The sequence below is a fragment of the Rana temporaria genome, chromosome 3 (genome assembly GCF_905171775.1).
Source record: "Rana temporaria chromosome 3, aRanTem1.1, whole genome shotgun sequence".
Classification (NCBI taxonomy): Eukaryota; Metazoa; Chordata; class Amphibia; order Anura; family Ranidae; genus Rana; species Rana temporaria.
Genome location: NC_053491.1, coordinates 314738943 through 314755700, shown reverse-complemented (window position 1 = coordinate 314755700; position 16758 = coordinate 314738943). Strand labels below are relative to the sequence as shown.

At 41.5% G+C, this 16758-nt stretch overlaps 1 protein-coding gene across 6 annotated transcripts in view; it reads right to left on the bottom strand.

Moving 5' to 3' along the window:
• Positions 1–16758, bottom strand: part of LOC120932468 (protocadherin alpha-C2-like) — a 385799-nt gene that overhangs the window by 24347 nt on the left and 344694 nt on the right. For all 6 annotated transcript variants that reach the window (XM_040344839.1, XM_040344840.1, XM_040344837.1 and 3 more), the window contains exon 3: positions 15399–15487. In XM_040344839.1, coding sequence (XP_040200773.1) covers positions 15399–15487 — 89 coding nt within the window. The remainder of the gene's footprint in view (positions 1–15398; positions 15488–16758) is intronic.

Genomic DNA, 16758 nt, shown 5'->3' with positions numbered 1-16758 from the left:
TTAGTACAGTGACAGTGTATAGCATTATCATTGATCACTGTATTAGTTCCACTGGTGATGTCAGTGTCAGTTAGTGCACCTCTCAGCCAGCATCATTTAAGGTCAGCTTGCCCATCTCACTATCACTATCACAGTCCCACTATAAGTTGCAATTACAAAGAAAATTCCAGTACATACTGTGTGCCATACTTTATAGATGCTATAACTTTCACATAAACCAATCAATATAATCAATATAAACCCTTATTAGGGTTTTGTTTTAACAAAGACATGTAGCAGAATACATTTTGGCATGCATTTATGAAGACATTCATTTATTTTTTATTGGATATGTTTTATAACAGAAAGTAAAAAATATACTTTTTTTAAAAAAAAGTTGTTTTTATAAAAAACAATACCCTAGTGGTGATCAAATACCACCAAAATTAAATTCTATTTGTGTGAAACGAAATTATATAGATTTCATTTAGGTACAGTGTGGCAATTATTAGTTAAAGTAGCGCAGTGCTGAATAGCACAAAATGGCCTGGTCGTGATGGAGGTAAAACCTTCCAGAGCTTAAGTGGTTAAAGAAGCATCATTTGAATGTTTAGATGCTTTGTCAGTTCTAAAACATCACCAACATTTCCTCCTGCTGCATTAAAGATGTTGAAAGGCATTATTTTTCTCTTTCTATTCACACTATAAATTACAACAGAGGTCCTGTTAACACATGTCATGCATCTAATTATTGTGTAGCGGTAAAAACCACGGGTAATGAATTATCCTTATACAAGGCAGTGATTTACAAGAATATGGCTTTCTGATAATTTCCTTAAGGTTTGAGATCTATCTATTCAATTACTTTATGCTGTTCTTATGTCTCTTTATTATCCAGAGGCTAACAGGGACCTATGAAGTAACATAAACATATCTGGCAGCTGACCTGGTTCTGTTTCTCTCAATTAGGTTACTCTTTGTTTAGACAAAAGGGTACAAACCGTATGTGAATGTTTCATTGATACTGCAGCACTTAGATTTCTATCACTTAGAATATGAAGATCCATTATGAAAAACACCACCACTATAATGAAAAACTGAATTTATTTATTGTTTTATGTAAAATGTTGCTAATGTAAATATGCTTATTGACCTGTGCTTATTGACCATGACCAATGTGAAACAATGGTACTTTTGGTAACTAATCTTCAATCATCTTTCAATGTTATGACAGCAGTATTAAATATAATATTAGGGCATATTATTTGGCTGCTTTATGAAAATGCAGTTTGCACACCAGAATTTGTTTCTGTTTATTTGAAAAAGTCCTCTTAGAGTGAATTTAATAAAACAGAGTACATAAGAGTACATATCATAATGTTAGTCCACATCATATTCGCCATTCATAAAACGCAGGCCTCTATGTTTAGCCTGCAGTGTCCCCCATTGTTCTCTCTGCTCAATGCAGCAGAGAAATCTCCAAGGCTGGAGGAGAGCCTTCCACATGACTTTCTTATGGTCCCCTTGAGTTTTTTTTTTATCCTGCTCTTCTGTTATAAAGAATTTGTCTAAACTGGCTTCAGAGCTATATATTTATACATACTTAAAGCAACAGTATGGTTGTTTTATGGATTTCAAATGAAAGGGGTGAAGGGATGAGAAATATGATTATACTTGAAAAGCCTCATACACACGCTTGGTTTACTCGGCAAGAACCAGCAAGAAAACTGCTGGTAGAGCTTTCTTGCCGAGTATACCGAGCGTGTGTACGAGGCTTTCAGGTTTCTCGTCAAGAAAACTGCCTAAAATCTCGACGAGAAAAATAGAGAACCTGCTCTCTATTTTCTCGTTGTGATTCTCGGCAGTGTGTATACTTACCTGTCGCCGTGGAAACCCACGCATGCTCAAAATAACTTTGACGCATGCTTGGTAGCTTCCTAGGCATAGTTAGGGTGCAGCAAGATGGCCGCAACGGCATCAAATGTGACGAGCGCATACTCATCGTACGCGAAGATGTCACTGCGTTCTTGCCATTCAAAAGAACCTTGGTTCTTTTGAATGGAATGACTGTACACTCGGGCAAGAATCTCTTTAGAAAAAAACTACATTTTTTTCCTGACGAGATTCTGGCCCGTGTGTACAGGGCTTAAGGCCTCTGCTAGAGACAATTGGTTGCTCCTGGGCTGTAGATTAGGCTGCCCACCAGATAGATTGATGTAGAACTTCATAGCTCTATTATTTCAGAATGTGTTCTGCTTTGCTTCAAGATTGCAAATATTGTAAGAATCCTCAAAACGTACTGGAAAATAGTTCTCAGTGCTCCCCTGGAGAAGTCCATAGCAACACAATTATGTTAGCTGATCACACTGACAGACAAAACAGGAGTTAAAGTGGTTGTAAAGGCTGAAGTTTTTTTTTAACTTAATGCATTCTATAAGCCTTACTTTATACTTACCTGAGCCCAATCTCGATCCATCGTTAACCCCTTGCCGACCGCTGCACGACTATATACGTTGGCAGCATGGCACGGCTGATCGACTTATATTTATGTCACCTTTAAGGCCCGCCCGCCGGGAGCTCCGTGAGTCTGACTGCAGGTCCCGCGGACTCGATGTCTGCTGGGAGTCCCGCGATCGTCTCACAGAGAGGAAGAATGGGGAAATGCTAATGTAAACAAGCATTTCCCCATTCTGCCTAGTGACAGGACACTAATCACAGCTCCCTGTGATCAGTGTCGTGTCACACATAGCCCCACCCCCACACAGTTAGAACACATTCCTAGGTCACATGTACACAGTAATCAGTGCACTGATCACTGTATAAATGTGAATGGTTCCAAAATAGCGCCAAAAGTGTCCGATGTTTCCACTATAGTGTCACAGTCACGATAAAAATCACTGATTGACGCCATTACTAGTAAAAAAACATTATTATTAAAAATTACATAAAACTATCCCCTATTTTGTAGATGCTATAACTTTTGCGCAAACCAATCAATAAATGCTTATTGCGTTATTTTTTTACCAAAAATATGTAGAAGAATACGTATCGACCTAAACTGAGGAAAAAAAATGTTATATATTTTTTTGGGGATACTTATTATAGCAAAAAGTAAAAAATATTGTATTTTTTTTCAAAATTGTCGCTCTATTTTTGTTTATAGCACAAAGAAATTAAAACTGCAGAGGTAATCAAATATCACCAAAACAAAGCTCTATTTGTGGGGTAAAAACACGTCAATTTTGTTTGGGAGCCACATCGCACAACCGTGCAATTGTCAGTTAAATTGACGCAGTGCCGAATCGCAAAACGTGGCCGGGGCTGAAGTGGTTAAGAACAAGTGCTCTCTTCCACCTCATTGGCTCAGAGACAGCATTGGCTCCCCCTGCTGTCAATTACAGCCAGTGATGAGGGAGTGGGGAAAAGAAAAGCCTGGTTAAAACCTACTGTGGTATCTTGTGAGAGGAGGATGCTGTATGCATGCAGCAGCTTCGCTATTTTCCGTGCAATATAAGCCAGAAGATGTAACTTTTCTTTCAAAAAAATATAGAGGATGGTGTTTAGAATCTGGGAGCACTTGACCTCCATTTCTGTTGGCTGATATTCAAGTTATCCAACTCTTAAGGATATCAGCAGAAATAGAAATGTGATGAGTGGCCTGTCAACTACACACAATTCAATATAAAAAGAGTATAAGATGATACAGTATATATCCTTATTAGGTAGACTGTCACCTGTAAGTAAACTGCAAGGTAGCATGTCAAAAATATCAGTGTTGCCAGTGCAAAATAATTTTTGAAGGTACAGACTTGGGGGGATGTAATCCTTATCCATATATATAGTTAGAGCCGGTTCACACTGGGGCGACCTGGGACCCGACTTCAAGATGCCCCAAGTCGTGCTGTCGAGAAAATGAATGGAAGTAAATGGGAGCCATCTTAATGTACACTACTGAAGTCGCTCCGACTTCAGAAAAGGTTCCTGTACTACTTCAATCCGACTTGAGGCGACCTGTATCCATTGATTTCAATGGAAGTCACCTCCAAGTCAGATCCCCGTTCACAGTGAGGCAACTTTACAGGAAGTCGCCCCAGTGTGAACCTTTTCTAAGGCAAGCTCCTCCCTCCCACAGGGGAACTCCACGGCAAATTTTAAATAAAAAAACGGCATGGGTTCCCCTCTAGAAGCATACCAGGCCCTTAGGTCTGGAATGGATTTCAAGGGGAACCCCCTACGCTGAAAAAACAGCGTGGGGACTCCCCCCAAATCCATACCAGACCCTTATCCGAGCACGCAGACCGGCCGGTCAGGAAAGGGGGAGGGGATGGGCGAGCGCCCCCCCTCCTGAACCATACCAGGCGGCATGCCCTTAACATGGGGGGGTGCTTTGGGGCAGGGGGCGCCCTGTGGCCCCCCCACCCGAAAGCACCTTGTCCCCATGTTGATGGGGACAAGGGCCCCTTCTCGACAACCCTGGCCGTTGGTTGTCGGGGTCTGCGGGCGGGGGGGTTTATCGGAATCTGGGAGCCCTCTTTAATAAGGGGGCCCCCATATCCCAGCCCCCCACCCTATGTGAATGAGTATGGGGTACATCATACCCCTACCCATTCACCTGGTGGAAAATAAATGTCAATAAAAAAACACTACACAGGTTTTTAAAGTAGTTTATTAGTCAGCTCCGGGGGTCTTTTTCCGACTTCGGGGGTCTTCTGCCGGGCACCACCGCTGTCTTCTTTCAGCTCTTTTACCAGCGGTGGCCTGGTCTTCTCCCGACTTCGAGGGGTCTTCTTCCGACTTCGGGGGGTCTTCCGACTTCTCCGCTCTCCGGTTCTTTTTCTCTTCTCCCGGGCACCACCGCTGCCTTCTTTCAGCTCTTTCACCAGCAGGGGCCCGGTCTTCTGTGTCGCCTTCTTCTCTTCTTCTTGTCTTCTCCTCTTCAATGTTGACTCAACGCTCCCTCCCGCTGTAATGCCGGGTGTGCGGTACGTGGCAATTTATATAGGCCTCTTATGATGTCACATCCCAGCCCCCCTGCCCCAAAGCACCCCCCCATGTTGAGGGCATGCCGCCTGGTACGGTTTAGGAGGGGGGCGCTCGCCCATCCCCACCCCCTTTCCTGACCGGCCAGTCTGCATGCTCGGATAAGGGTCTGGTATCTCTCTGCTCTGCCCCTCCAGCACTTTCTGGGGGGATAGTGGCTGGCTCAGGCTCTTAGCAGAACACTGAGAGGCTGAGCCCGCTGCTTGTCAGGAATCTGAGAGGATCCTAACTTTATTGTCAGGATCCTTTCAGAGACTGTAGCGGGTCTGTGATGTCAGTCAACAGAAGACTTTACCTGCTGTCAGATGATTCTGGGTCACAGGAGTGCAAAAGTAAGTGTCACTCACATGAGCAATATGACCAAGCTTTGCCCATATTTATATTTTAATAAGGCAGAATAAATAATATTGTCTACCAAGTTCATCTTCTCAAAATTTCTCCCATTGTAGGGAAACATAATTCCCTGTATAAGTACCTGTATTAATTACCTTCTGGGATTAAAATACTTGACTAATATCATTTTGTCGGGGGCGTAACTACAGGGGTCGCAATTGCGACACAACTCCATGCTCCAGGAGGCCCATGCGGCTCCCATGTACATCTAGAAAGAAGGGGCAGCAATAGTTGCATATATGGGAACCAATGCCCTCCATTTTCCTTCTGCAGCCACTGAAAGCCAACTTCTCCTCTTCTCCTTCCCGCAGGCATTCAGCAACTTCAGGAGCAAAATGGAGGAGATTGGTTCCTCTGTATGCCACCCCTCCTATCCATTTTCCTCTTCTAACTTCTGCTCTTAAGGCCCTGTGTGCTCCCCTGGCCTTCTGTCACCCACCCCTCTGCTGCAGTTTTACTGGCTTCCCCCTTTCCCTCTCTCACTGGCTGCTGCAGGGCATGTATCAGAATGGAGAGCTGGCAAGGGGCTGGTGAATACAGTATGTCATTTGCCAGCCCATTCTTTTTGTGAGTGGACAGAGCCAGGGATTGGTACTGGTCACTGACTCTGTCCATTCATAATTGAAGCATTGTAAACTGGTTTTACTATGCTTCGATTTGTGAATGAACAAAAAGCCCTGTACAGAGTTATTCTTGTGCATTCAGTCTGTGCTGCTGAAGATGCAGTGATGGAGATTGAGGGCTTTGTCCTCAATCTCCTTTCTCTTTCTCAAAGGTGAAACATCAGAGGTCTTTTTAGATGCCTGATATTTTACCAAACCTCCCAATGGGGCTAAAAATCTAAAACTAAAATATGTAAAAAAAAAAAAAACTGCAAAAAAATAAAACTCCCGACACCAGTGGCAGAACTACCAGGGTCGCAAAGTTTGCAATTGCGACCTGGCACTTGCCTTCCACCACTGGGTTCAGAGAGAAGGGCCTCATGGTTTTTGCACCAGGGCCCTGAAGGTTCTATTTATGCTTCTGAATTTTGGGTAATAATAGTTACAAGAAAAACAGTCACTGTTTTTTTTATCTCATTACCAGTTTTCCTATTACTGTTTTAGACATTAAACCATTCCACATCGTAACTCTTCTCACTGCAATTAACACCATTATAAACTTGGGGAGTGCATTCAGATCATATACAGTATGTGCATATAGGTTTACAGAAAAATAAAGGAATTTTGTTTTGTATATGTGACTGCAGTGTTTTTTTTTTTTTTTAAGTTGAACTTTGGTATAACGTATTTATCGGCGTATACCGCGCACTTTTTTCCCCTAAAATAAGGGGGAAATCGTGGGTGCGCGATATAGGCCGATACCCGCTTCCCGCGCCTAGTTTGAATGCCTGCACCGACATATACCGAGCGCAGTACACTCGGGTACATTCGGCCAGGCTCAGCTTCGCTCGAGCGATGCCGAGCCTGGCCGAATATAGCCGAGTGTACTGCACTTGGTATATGTCGGCGCAGGCATTCAAACTGAGCACAGGAAGCGGCGATTCGACGGGGAGACAGTGCGGGAGAAGCCGGGAGGACACCACCGAAGCCACAGATGGACGCCAGACCCGACAAGACCGCCGATGAACGCCGCGCAAGACACCAAAACTGTAAGTACTAAAATGTTTTTTTTTTACACAAATTGCGGGTCCACATTAGGGCTGTGCTCTATACGCTGGAGCGCGCAATACCCCGATAAATACGGTAGTTTAAAATGTTCTCTTTCATCTTCCCCTTTCCTTGCACTGCAAGCACTACATCCTTACACCCAAACCATACATTTTCTGAGAGCACATGACCTGTAGAATAAAAAAATTTGCTACTGATTTTTCAGGCCCTTCAATAGTTGCACACATGTTTAGCAATCCATTATTTTCACAAAAAATACACTAAAATCATTATTAGCGGACACAAACATAGCATAATTTACAAAATCTTACAACCGCTGCTCCCAATCTGAAATCCATGCAGGTGCATGGCCCCATATGCAGCCAGTGTGAGCTCAGGGACATGCACCTGGGACCACATGGATCTCAAATTAGAAGCAACGTCTATGTTCGTGCAGTTGCTACATCACTATTGACATCAATAGTACTGCTTGCACAGGGATGCATAGAACACCTGTGCATCCATGTGCGAGTCAGCACAGCCTTGTGGAGCATTTGTTGTAGTATGCCCTGTGTGAACAAAACCTTACTATGTTTTTTTGTTTTTTTTTACAATTTCCTTTAATATTTTGTACTTTTTGTGAAATGCCAGAGGTCTAAACAGACCTCTGATGTCTCTCTTCTGAGACAAAGAAAGGGACATAAGGCAGTCCCTTTTCTCTGCAGACTCAACTGCACTGCACCTGAATGAATAGGAATCTGTATAGACACTCCTATTCATTCACAAACGGAAACATAGTAAGCACTGTTTACTATGTTTCAACATTGAATAGACAAAGTAACAATCTGTACTGATCGCTCACTGTGTCCATTCAAGGAAAGGAACACTTTTGACCAACTTCCCTAAACCTCTCCCCATCCTGACAGCTTGCCTGTGTGCCCCAGCAGAGCAGCAGATGTAGCTGGCAGAAAAGGAAGGAGGGAAAGCCGTCCAGCGGCACTGAGGGGCCCCCTGGATCGGGTGAGTTGGGTCGAGTGCAGGGACTCAGAACGGCCTCCGGGAGATGATTTTATTTTTCTGTGGCTCCTAAAGCTGGCAGGAGGGCAGAAATGAGAAGCTGGCAATTGCAGGGAAGCCACAATGGAGTGGTGGGGGTGGCATTTTAGCTATGGTATGTGGAGGAGGTAAGTGAGGGGAGAAATGTCAGAAACGGCAGCAGCGGTGAGTGTGGGGAGTCACATTTTAGGTCAAAAGCTCTGATCAGTGGATTGTCAGCTGCTAATCAGAGCTACTGGTTAGTTTAGCAGTGTCTGCTGAACAGTTTTGCTAAAAGCTCATGGTTAGTGAAAGCAGAAGGGGGAATGCACGTTTGTACAGTGTACGGACTTGGACAGCTGGAAGCAGTGCTGTAGATCCATACGTTGTATGGACCAGACAGTAAAAGGGTTTATCTAGGGGGATTGAAAACATCAGTAATAGTTACCCTTTCCCTTGCTCCCTCAGAAGCTGATTCTCTCATTTTCCTGATACACCAAGGATGTAGATAGTGGTAACAATGCAGGGCTGAGTATTGGTGGGGATCAAAACAGCAGGCACTAGAGTGGCTCTATGGATACGTTTAGGCATGGGAAGGGAGAGGGTAAATTTGGGCTGGAATGTTAATGAAAGAATTGCTTTAAAGTATAACTAAAGGCAAAATATTTTTTGGAGGGGGATTAGAATACTGCTCAGGTGTTTTTTTACTGCCTGTGCACATGTTACAAAGATTTATTATTTTTACTTGTCATGTTTACCTTCATCATCATAAGTAAAAGCAAAAGAAAATCCTAAATTTGGGGCTGTCCCCAAAACAGGAGTAGAGGGGAAATTTGTTGTGGGAATCTGATGATCCTGGTGACAGCCAGGGATTTCATCTCACTTTCTGTCTTCACTATGGGACAGGAAGTGAAGGGTAACCTCCCTAATAGGGACACAGATAGCAAAGAAAAAAATGTTGCCTTTAGTTCTACTTTAAGGAAACTAATGTTTCTTTAACCATGTTTTTACAGTTTTTCTTTCTTTTTTTTTTTTTTTTTTTGTACTGTGTTCCAGGATATTTTGGTGTATCCAAAATAATTAAAAATGGAGTCTATTTATCATTTGAGCTAGAGCAGTGGTCTCAAAGTACCGGCCCGCAGGCCATTTGCGGCCCACGGACCAGTTATAAATGGCCCGCAGGCAGGGCGGAAGTGGGGGGAGCAAAGAGGGATTTTTTTTTTGAGCTGGCGCCATCTGGTGGTGAGCCATTGGTATTACAAGTTATTACCACCAGATGTGAGCTGGCGCCATCTGGTGGTGGCCGTTGGTATTACAACTTAAGCATTACAAGTTAAACAGCAATTCTAATGTCATTTTACACTATTTTTACTGCCATCTTCTTCACTCTAATTAGAACCACCAAACATTATATATATTTTTTATCCTAACACCCTAGAGAATAAAATGGCGATCATTGCAATACTTTCTGTTACGCCGTATTTGCGCAGCGGTCTTACAAGCGCACTTTTTTGGGAAAAAAATACACTTTTTTTAATTAAAAAATAACACAACAGTAAAGTTATCCCCATTTTTTTTAATATTATGAAAGATAATGTTACGCCGAGTAAATTCATACCCAACATGTCACGCTTAAAAATTGCGTCCGCTCGTGGAATGCCGACAAACTTTTTTACCCTTTAAAATCTTCATAGGCGACGTTTAAAAAAATCTACAGGTTGCAAGTTTTAAGTTACAGAGGAGGTCTAGTGCTAGAATTATTGCTCTCGCTCTACCAATCGCGGCGATACCTCACATGTGTGGTTTTAACACCGTTTACATATGCGGGCGCTGCTCGCGTATGTGTTCGCTTCTGCACGCAAGCTCGTCGGGACGGGGTGCGTTTTCTGGCTCCTAACTTTTTTAGCTGGCTCCTAGATTCCAAGCAAATTTGTCAAACCCTGACTTACACCAGTGCTGGTGGTAATAATGCGCTCGCTGACACCAGTGCTGGGGGTTAATAATGTGTTCGCTGACACCAGTACTGTTGTTTTTGAAGTTTGAAAGTTTGCATGCGGCCCCCCATGGCATATGAAAACTTGTCTTGTGGCCCTCAGGTCATTTGAGTTTGAGACCCCTGAGATAGAGGGATTGCCTCATCCATCTGTATCCATCATCTGCTGCTGACTTTGAATATTTGGTTTTAGTGCAGACTAACACTTCAGCAATTAGAGCACTTGCAGAGTTTGCATTATCTGCTGCCCAGTGTTTGTACATAATTCAGGTATGTGGCATTTCAGTCAATATGTAAGGGCCATGCCAAAAGTAGCAAAGTATATCATTCTAATAGGATAGAGAGTGGTATAAATGATGTATGAACATTAAATATTTCAATGCCCCAAAACCATATTTCTATGGTAAGCAAATACATATGAAACCATCTTATCAAAATAATGACTTACTGGAATTATACAGCGCACTAATTATAATTTGTGAAAGTAATGTCTTTATTCCTAGTTGAGGCTTTAAGTATACTTAAGATGCCTAGGGGATTTTACAGCATTTAACCATGAACTTAAAGTTTGTGTATGACTTATTGAAAAGTTGCCTTTTAAATCAAATTTACTTTAAAGGGGTTGTATGTGTTAGTTTTTTCTTTTTTTTTTCTAAATAAAAAACGTGTTATACTTACCTCCACTGTGCAGTTTGTGTGCAGTGGCCCGATTCTACTGTTCTGGGGTCCCACAGCGGCTGTCTCAGCTCCTCCCCACAAGAGCTAACCACCTCTGGGAAGCGCTCTCCCAAAGGGGTTAGCTTGCAGACACGCTCCCGTGTGTACAGTCGGTGGCCATAGCCAATGGCTGCGCTGCTATCAATCATCCAATGAAGAGCCGCCTCAAGCTGGGGCAAAGCATCCCGGGATCACGCCCATGGAGATTCGGGGCTCAGGTAAGTAAAACGGGGGGCTGGGGGCTGGAGAGTGCAAGGTGTTTTTTTCACCTTAATGCATAGGATGCATTAAGGTGAAAAAACACAAACCCAATACAACCCCTTAAAGCTTTTAACCACTTCAATACCCGCCCATAGTCATTTGACGTCCATAGATGGGATCTCCCATCCCACAATCTCATGCTTTCCAGCCTGGAAGAGAGATGCGGGGTCTTATTGACCCTGCATCTCTCCATAAAGAGGACCAGTCACACATATTTCCTATTACAAGGGATGTTTACATTCCTTGTAATAGGAATAAAAGTGAAAAAAAAAAGTGTAAAAAAAATAAAATAAGTAAACAAATAAATAAAAGAATACAAAAAATGAAAACGCCCCTGTCCCCGGTAGCTCGTGCGCAGAAGCAAATGCACACGTAAGTCCCGCCGACATATGTAAACGCCGTTTAAACCACATATGTGAGGTATCGCCGTGTGCATTAGAGTGCCAGCAACAATTCTAGCACTAGATCTCCTCTGTAAATCTAAACTGGCAACCTGTAAACATTTTCATAGCGTTGCCTATGGAGATTTTTAAGTACCGAAGTTTGGCGCCATTCCATGAGTGTGCGCAATTTTAAAGCGTGACATGTTAGGTATCTATTTACTCGGTGTAACATATTCTTTCATATTTCATATTCAAAAAAAGTGGGCTAACTTTACTGTTTTTCCAAAAAAAAATGTGTTTGAAAAATGATTGCGCAAATACCGTGCAAGATAAAACGTTGCAATGACCGTCTTTTTATTTCCTAGGGTGTCTGCTAAAAAAAACACATATAATGTTTGGGGGTTCTGCCTAATTTTCTAGCAAAAGAATGACGATTTGTACATGTAGGAGAGAAGTGCCAGAATAGGCCCGGTATTGAGGTGGGTATAAAAGCCCGGTATTGAAGTGGTTAAGACACTAACAAGATAATTGTGCAGCCAAGTGACAGAACGTTTTATTTAAAACAGTCTTGTTGACTACTGAACTTTTCGATTATCAACCAGGCTATATTTAGGCATGGCCTTGGTTCATCTGAATAATGATGTCCTATTGTCCTACATTATATATATATATATATATATATATATATATATATATATATATATATATATATATATATATATATATATATATATATCATGCAATTATTGTAGTAAATGCCACTGGTGGTATGCAATATTGAAGGGAGCATGCTGTCTACTTTTAGGACTGGATTTCTGCACAGCTAACATAGGTCATGTCCTAGAGTGGCAGCACAGTGACCTACACATCATGATGTTGACTGTCAGCTACATATAAAAAGTTCCAGACTGCACCCACCTGCCAGTGCAATGAAGACAGGTCCCCATTGCTGTTTGTCCTGTGTTTATCTTGTAGAATTGTGTACTGTGTACTTACTACTGTGGCTACACCTAAAACCAAATTGTTAGTAGAATATGAAAACGTTTTACCCTCTCCTGTATTTTGTTAGTTTTAGGTGTACTGATGCAAAGCAGACCAACTCTAGCTAACCAGTTAAATATTATAGGCACATTAAAAATCCTTTATAGTGTCCATATTCAGATCTTAAAGTAAACTCATATGATTCAAAGCGATCGAATTTAAAACCATGTCTAAATACAGACATATTGTGTTCTGTTAAACCTTAACAATTTTTTTTTTGTTTGGTCAATGAAGCCCCAGGAATTTGACTTTCCATTGAGGCTCCTATATTGAAATCTTGCATGGCAGCAGTGGACTTTATTATAAGGTGGGTGGGGCAGGCAGTGAAGCAGCCATATACACCCTATAAAAAGCATTGATCTGAAATTCAGAGCCTCTCACAGAAGTTAAAAAAAAAAACATATTTGCATATTTGTAAACTTTCTTTTTGGCAGTTATTATAACCCTGATGTTTGGCAGCATAAAGGGAAAGGAAATAGAGAGGGAATGGTGAAAAAACAAGGAATCTTAATTAAGTCAGATACAGCAGGGAATGAAGAAATATAAAACAAGCTAGAAAATGTTAAATGCATGAAGAGAACAGGAAGGCAGGTGCTTGGCTTCTAGGTTTAGCACTGACTTCATGTATTTTTAATAATGTTATTTTAACTGAAGTCAGCAGTAAATGAGACAATTCTTAGCAAAGACACAAAGCTTTTCTCACTTGGGTTCTTATGAGAAACACTGAAAGGAAATGTAATAAAGTTAAGATTAAATCTAGGCAATTGGGGTAATCAAGAATACTATTTGTTTTAATAGCTTCTTAGTAAAATGACTTGAATAACCAGCTTTTAATTAATAACATGCCAAAATCACTCCTAATATGCAAGTTTAATAAAACACCCTTTGTCAAATTCATCAAGTATGCCATGTAATAATATTGTTGGGGTAAACTAGAAAAATTATTATGAACACTTGAAACAAATAGAATTACTTTTTTACATAAATCTGAAGTGCAAATAAGTAGATCAGGTAATCAGCAAAGAGACAATAAATCTATCATGTTCTGTCTTTCTCCTAATTAGACTCATGCAAATAAAAAGGGGCATTTGTACAGTGTACAATTATTGTTTTTATAGGAGTGAGGATTGAGATTCTTTTGAGGTAGTTTACAGTTTATTATGTGATGTCTTTCTATTAATTTTCTTCTTTATAATCAATATGTTTGGTTAGAGTTTTGCTGTTAACCTAAATCTATCACAGCAACCATAAAAATCTGGTCTGTCATCCCACTAATCTACAGGGGCATTCCCATACATCTTCTTCAATCGCTTTCACTTGCTTTAATGGAACTCGCCATCACTGACCTATTACAAAAAAATTGGGTCACGGCATGTATCCGACATGCTGAAGATATCGTTATAGGGGACAGACTTATAACTTTCTCTGGACTTTGTTCTAACTACCACTTCCCCACATTGGACTTCTTCAAATATCCCCTCCAAAATTCATTCTGATGCTCCATTTTGTTGGAACTTATTTCATCACTATGAAAAATCTGACTCTCCCATTCGTGGAAAATTTGAGCGCCCACGGAACGCCTCATAATGCACTGTGAAACCATCAATGCACTGAGATCTCATGCTGATGCTGATTGGCCAAAGCATGCATCTGGCCTGCATGTTTTGGCCAATCGCAGCACGCTCTGCTGTAAAAAAGCCATGATTGGCCAAAGGCAGGGTGCCTTTGGCCAATCTTGGCTCAGGGGGCTAAATCCATGCCCCACACTATGTAAGTCTGCTTACATAGCATGACATTTCTAAAGGAATTTTTTTTTATTTAAAACTGCTGTAATGTATTGCCGGATCCTGCCAATATACATACAAATCATTGAAAAAAACAGTGAGGGTTCCCCCCGCAGTCTATTACCACTTCCTATAAACACATGCCAACCTGCCGCATTATAATGATGACAGCAGGTCGGCAAGTGGTTAAAGAAAGTATTAGGTCTCATAATACATACAGAGGTCATGCATTAACCTGTGCAGTGCCATGTCATATGCCTCATGTTTGAACAAAAAAATAAATTACTGACAAAAATGATGAAGATTTACTCTACTAAAGACTTGCATATAAGGCCCACAAATGACACCACAAAACACGTCCAATACACATCTTATGCAGGTGAAAAAAAACAAGGTGCAAGCATGAAAGTTGATAATGTCTTTCAATTTTGCTATGGGATAATATGCATGTCTTTATACACATTATATTGGGAAGTTATATAAAGATATATATTTTGTGGTTAGGGTGTATTTAATCTGCTTGGTTCCCTGTATAAAAAATGGAAATATGAGCTTGTTAGGAACCTTCTAATATCATTCTCCACCTGCTACTGGCAATGTGTCTTAGAAACTGTTGGGATGTGTATTCAATAGCTGCATGCATGTGCCTCCCTATAACAGGCTCTGTATTAATCACCATCTTTTCCTGCCTGCTAGGCATATTCACATCTACAGCTTTTCCCCAACTAGGCATTGTAGTGTGCTCTGATTTTCCAGATATCCAGCGAACCTGACCTTCAGGCTAGGCCTATCCCCAACCTTAGCTTGTCCTTAGCCCTGATTTGTTCCCAGTCCCCAGCCTTGCCACACAAAGCTTTGTACCTGGTTAGCCCTGAAATAAGTCTAAATATTTAGCTTTGTATACATTAAAGCTTTACTGTGTATCTTGGTTGTCGTTGTTGCTTGTTTTGTTTTATCACATATGCACATGTTGTGTCTTATTCCTGTGTCTCTATTTCTTTTGCGTGATTGCCAGTTTGGTCAGTTATTCTTGCTGTATAATAATTCAAATCACTTCTAGTTTTTGTGATTGCTTCCTCTTTATCTGAATGATATAAATGTAAAGTTTTGGTGAGTGCTTTACCTGCTGTTGCGCTGGAAACTGTTGGCCACTGTTGTTCGAGTCCTACAGCTGCGCCACGTAAGACTGCTGCTCCTTCCATATGTACAGCACTATAGAAAACAAAGAAGATAGGTAATGGGTATCTAACACATGCTCCAAGTAGAAATGCACACAGACATACAGACCATTTAGACAGGGTTTCAAGTCAATACAAATTGATGATGTTTTGCAAAAGGCAGCAGTACATCCATTCTTTGAAATCAGTTACAGTTATATTTATTGAAATAGATCAGTGGAGGTTGCTTGCTGGTTCTGTGTTCTGACATTCTTTGCTTTCATTATTAGTATGTCGTATTAGTATCATGTTACCCATTATCTTTGTGTCCTTGGAATTAATTTATTCATATATTGCAACCTTATCCTAAAGCTCTGCCATAGCTCAAACTTTTTTTCTCTTTTGGAGAAAAATGATAAGGACCTTATCAAGTTTTGTATTGCTGTTCTTGTCCCCAAGGAAGTTAGGTGAATTCCCAAGGGGTCACAGACAGCAATGAACCATTTTCTCCAGCAGCATGTGGAAGCATTATGACCTATATTCCATTTGTAATGGTGTTTGTATGGCCTTCTGAGAGATTTTCCTTTATTTCTTGTCTAGGTTATTGGCATCGGAAGTGGGCTTTAAATTAAAGTTACCCTAAACAATATCCTTATCCTCCAAAAAAGTAATCTATACAAAGGAACTTCTTAATGATCCTGTAATCCATTTTTCATGAAATGATTTACTACTGCATTTTCTGCCTCCTGTAACATCCTCTATGACAGCCCTCAAAATTTCCACTCGCCTACTAGCATTTGGCGAGTGGATTTAAGCTGGGGGCGAGTGATGACAGGGCTGCATGATCAATCTCCCTCCAATCTGTGCCTACACTTAGAGTCCAGATGAGATTGGCGGCCGAAGAGGAAAGGTGAATGCTCGGGAAAAGTAGTCTGGTGAGCCGCGCACAGGTAGAGCAGTACACAGGTGCTCTCCTTACAATTCTCATTAAGCCATGGGACCTAACAGTATGACCTCTCTGAGCCTGCCCCACTCCCCTGGGCCCCGACCAATGTAGCTGGAGAGCAGAAAGTAATGAGTGAGGTGGAGGATTGCAAAAATTACCACTCCGGTGCAGCGCTCACTGAAAGTTGCCCTGACATGAGAGCGGCAGCCTTCCAGTTTGTGCAGTTTTCTTCTCCTTGTGCTCTATGTAAGTGTCCAACCGTTTAGCCTGAGCACTATGAACAGACTGGTCTCAATGTGTGCTGTGCGCTGTCAGTGTGCGCTGTGCTTTTGGCTGTGCAGTTGTGTGGATCTCAGCGCTGGATTGTACTCCCTCCCGCT